General features: G+C 66.1%; 2 protein-coding genes across 2 annotated transcripts; both read right to left on the bottom strand.

Annotated features, from left to right (window-relative positions):
- Window positions 1–54: 54 nt before the first annotated feature.
- Window positions 55–1,098, bottom strand: EMIHUDRAFT_253197 (hypothetical protein; the record flags this gene model as incomplete). Its single annotated transcript, XM_005785381.1, has 2 exons — window positions 55–67; window positions 455–1,098. 2 exons carry the CDS (start codon window positions 1,096–1,098, stop codon window positions 55–57), a joined length of 657 nt encoding a protein of 218 aa, XP_005785438.1.
- A 754-nt stretch (window positions 1,099–1,852) lies between these two features.
- On the bottom strand, window positions 1,853–3,221 carry EMIHUDRAFT_253196 (hypothetical protein; the record flags this gene model as incomplete). The annotated part of the gene is made up of 3 exons (XM_005785380.1): window positions 1,853–1,894; window positions 2,095–2,973; window positions 3,135–3,221. The coding sequence occupies 3 exons, from the start codon at window positions 3,219–3,221 to the stop codon at window positions 1,853–1,855; spliced, it is 1,008 nt and encodes a 335-aa protein (XP_005785437.1).
- Window positions 3,222–3,839: the final 618 nt, after the last annotated feature.

Below are 3,839 nucleotides of genomic sequence, written 5' to 3'. Positions count from 1 at the left end.
CTCGGCGAGGGTGGGATTCTACGGCTTTTCCGGGAGCTCTCTTCTCTGCCGGGGCTATGTCCGCGCCCTGGGCTGGCACCGAGTCGAAGAGCGCGTGCGTTGTCTGGTCCGCGCTGAGCGTCCGAGCCCGAGGGTGGAGCAGAGTGCACAGCTCCACGGTTGGCGGTCTCCCGCGTCGAGGTGCAGCTTGCCTCCCCTCGACAGATCTCGGCAGCCCTAGGGTCTTCTCTCTCTCTCTCGGCATGTCGAGGGCAGGCTCGCGGGGGGCGGCGCGCCGAGCGAGTGCCGGCACAGCTGCGGCGCGCCCTCCTCGAGCAGCTCGCCAAACGCGGCGCGGAGCGCGTCCCCGAACTCGGCGGGGCGGCTCTCGCGCCGGCGCGAGGCGTGGCGAGGCGGGATGCCTCCTGCGCCCCTCGCGCCGCCGCCGCCGCCGCCGCCGCCACAAGAGTCGCACCGGAAGCCGATGCGGAGGTGACGGCGCTCGCGGTACATCTTGTCGGTGAGCGGGACGGCGGCGTCACACGCGGTGCACTTGGCCGTCCATCCCGTGGGCCACGTCCTGCTGCTGTCGTAGGGAGCGCAGCGGGTCGGCGCCTGCCCCGGCCGCAGGTGGATGAGGCCAATGAGCTCGCGGTTGCACGTGTCGTCGGCGTGCGGGAGCTGCGGCTGCTGCCCAGGGTGTGTCGAGAGCACGGAGACGTACGGAATCGAGACGTACGGCGTGCTGAAGACCTCACGCGCCGCCTGCCGCACGGTGGGAGACGAGCACACGGCGTCGCGAACGCACTGCAGCAGCGAGCCTCCGATGCGCAGCTCCTTTGCGTTGCTGATGTCGTGGCCGCCGCCCGCCTGCGCGCGCGCTAGGAGTGCCGCTCGCAGCGATGGCTCGAGGAGGGTGGATGGCGTCTCAACAAAGCCGTGCCGCAGGATCTGCGATGCATCCTGGTTGCGCACCGCCGACCTGTCGCCGGAGGAAGCTCGTGCTTCTCCGCTGACGGCACCAGCTGCACTCTTGGCACCTCGTCGTCGCTGCTGGCGCGAGTCCAGCAGCGCCTGGCCGATGCGGGCCACGGAGTCGTCCTGGCGAGCGCGCTTCATCGATGTTCGGGTGGCACTGCCGACATACCGGGCTGGTTCCGGCTCCTAGCCAGATAGGGGATCTGGTAGTCGCCCTCCCACATAGCTCATAGGTAGGTAGGTTGGTCTTGTTTGAAAAATTTCCTGAATAGGCCCCCTTTTCTTTTCATTTTTTCGCTTCGCTGCGCGGCCTGGGGATAGCTACTTCGAGTCAGTGTCAACAGACCCCCTATCTGGCTAGGAGCCGGAACCCAGGCGGGGGTGAAAAAAACATAAGCGGGGTGCGCGCTGGGTGCGCGCTGTGCCGCTATGTTCGGCGTCGCCCATCTCTTCTTGAGAATACCTGCTTCATCGACTGTCGTGTGGGGCAAGCTGGGACGCGAAGAAAGAATTCAAGTCGCAAACTCTCTCACCCGGTCGCCACCACACTCTCCTTAAAATCCTGTGTGTGTGCGCCTTGCGAGGGGGTGGCGGCAACAAGCCTGCGGGGATGCTGCGTGCGCGGATGCAAATACGGGGAGAAATGGGGCCCGCCCGCGGGCGCCGGCCGCCGCGCCCGCGGGGACGTCCCGGGGAGACGGCCGAGAGCTCTCGCGAGCTTAGTGAGCGTGTGCGCGGCACGATTGCCCGCCTGTACTGGGTCTGGGAACTGGCGCGAGTCGGAAGGCCGCGACCGTCAAGTGTTCCCGACGAAAGCTGCCATATCGCTGGGGTGAACCGCCACAAACCACGGCCGGCCGGCCGGAGGCGACACCCGACACGTCACAAGTCATAACTACACAGCACACGAGACAAGGCGCGAGACAGTACGGAACGCCTTCGATTAAGCCGAGCAGCGCCGGTGCGGTGCGGTGCGGTGCGGTGCGGTGCGGTGCGGTGCGGTGTGTGTGTGTGTGTGTGTGTGTGTGTGTGTGTGTGTGTGTGTGTGTGTGTGTGTGTGTGTGTGTGTGTGTGCATGTCCCGCGCCGACGCGCGGAGCGACGCTAGGCACGCCCCCGCTTCGAACGTACCGCGGACATTCGGCAGGCCCTTCTGCCGCTCTCTCTGCCCTTCGAAGAAGGCCTTGACCTTGGCGACCGTCAGGTTGGCGCTCTCGCCCCAATGCGCCTCGTGCGCCTCGGCCACCTTCAGCAAAGTCGCCTTGCAGCCTTTGCTCTCGCTGAGCTTGGAGATCTTGGTCTCCTCGGGCTCGTCCACCTTGTCGCCGAGCAGCGCGCCCATGACGGCCACGCAACACCTGGCGACCATGGGCGGCACATAGCCACCCTCCAGCGCCGCTACGGTGGGCACGTCCGGCAGCGCCGTGAGCATTGACTCGGTCATCGCGCCGAAGCTCTCCGGCGCCAGCTTCGCATGGAAGCCCTCGCCCTCGGCCGCGTCGAAGCCGGCCGAGATGAGCAGCAGCCCTGGTCGAAACGCCTGGAGAATAGGCAGTACCACGAGCTTGACGGCGACGGCGTAGTCCGCGTAGTGCGGCGGCCAATCCGCGGAGCCCTCCCACATTATGTTGACGTTGAAGCCTGCGCCCGCGCCCTCGCCGACCTCCTCGATGGCGCCCGTGCCCGGGTAGCGAAGGTCGGCGTGCAGCGAGATCACCAGGACGGAGGGGTCGGACTCGAAAATCTCCTGCGTGCCGTTGCCGTGGTGCACGTCGAAATCAACGATGGCGATGCGATCGACGCCATCCTGCTGCGCCGCTGCCGCCGCGACCGCGACTGAGTTGTAGTAGCAGCCGCCCTCTGCAAAATCACCCTCGCCGCCCTCGTCTGGCACGCCAGTGCGGCTCGCGTGGTGGCCCGGCGGCCGCGCCAGGACAAACGATCGGCGAGGGCCGTGATCGCCGAGCACGTGCTTCGTGGCGTCGATGACAGCGGCGGCGGCGACGCGAGCGGCCGACTAGGTGCCCTCGGTGAAGAAGGAGTTCTTGCTCTTGCTTTGCGCCGCCGCGTACGCGGCCGATGTGCGGAGGCAGGCGAGCCGCCTCGCACGCATTCAGCAACAAGGCAGCGATGCCGAGGAAGAGCTTGGGCTGCACAGGGGTGCTTGCGCAAGTGCACGCGCTGCAGCTCCTCGTCGCTCGACTCCCGGCCGCACTGCAGCAAATCGCAGCGTGTGGTGATGCCAGCTGCTTGCAGCGCGCTCATCGCGGTGGTCACACGGTCCGGATGCTCTGCCTGTCCGCGCCAGTTCGGCGGTGGCGTGTGCACACAGGCGATGCGAAGTACGACATTGCGACAATGGGGCCGCTCCCCCTGGGATTGCTCGCCATGAGGATTGCCTCCCGGGCGAACGGGCGGTCTCGCTAAGGGCGTAGACGCCCTTAGTCTCGCCATGCAATCTGTGAAGGCCTTCTAGGCCCGCGGGTAGTCTCCCCCCACCCCCAGGGCCTGGTGTCCAGTCCGAGCCTGACTGTTCTTCACCAACCTACATACACGGGGCCTCCAAGGGCTCGCACCTCAACCTCTCACAGACCAGGGTTCCGGATACGGATAGGGGGTCTGTGGCCACTGACTCGCGCCAAAACGCCCTACCTACCTACCTATCCCCAGGCCGCGCAGCGAAGCGAAAAAGATGAAAATAGGGGGTACCTACCTATTGCAGGGCCCTTTTGGGCGAAACAAGACCAACCTACCTACCTATCTGGGAGGGGCCAGCCAGTGGCAACAGACCCCCTATCCGGCTAGGAGCCGGAACCCAGCGCACAGCGCCATAAGACGTATTTTCTTCTCAATAACAAGGCTGTGAACCTTCCTCACACTAGA

The sequence above is a fragment of the Emiliania huxleyi genome (assembly GCF_000372725.1).
Source record: "Emiliania huxleyi CCMP1516 chromosome Unknown EMIHUscaffold_1600, whole genome shotgun sequence".
NCBI classification, from domain to species: domain Eukaryota; phylum Haptophyta; order Isochrysidales; family Noelaerhabdaceae; genus Emiliania; species Emiliania huxleyi.
This window is presented reverse-complemented; position numbering and strand designations above follow the sequence as displayed.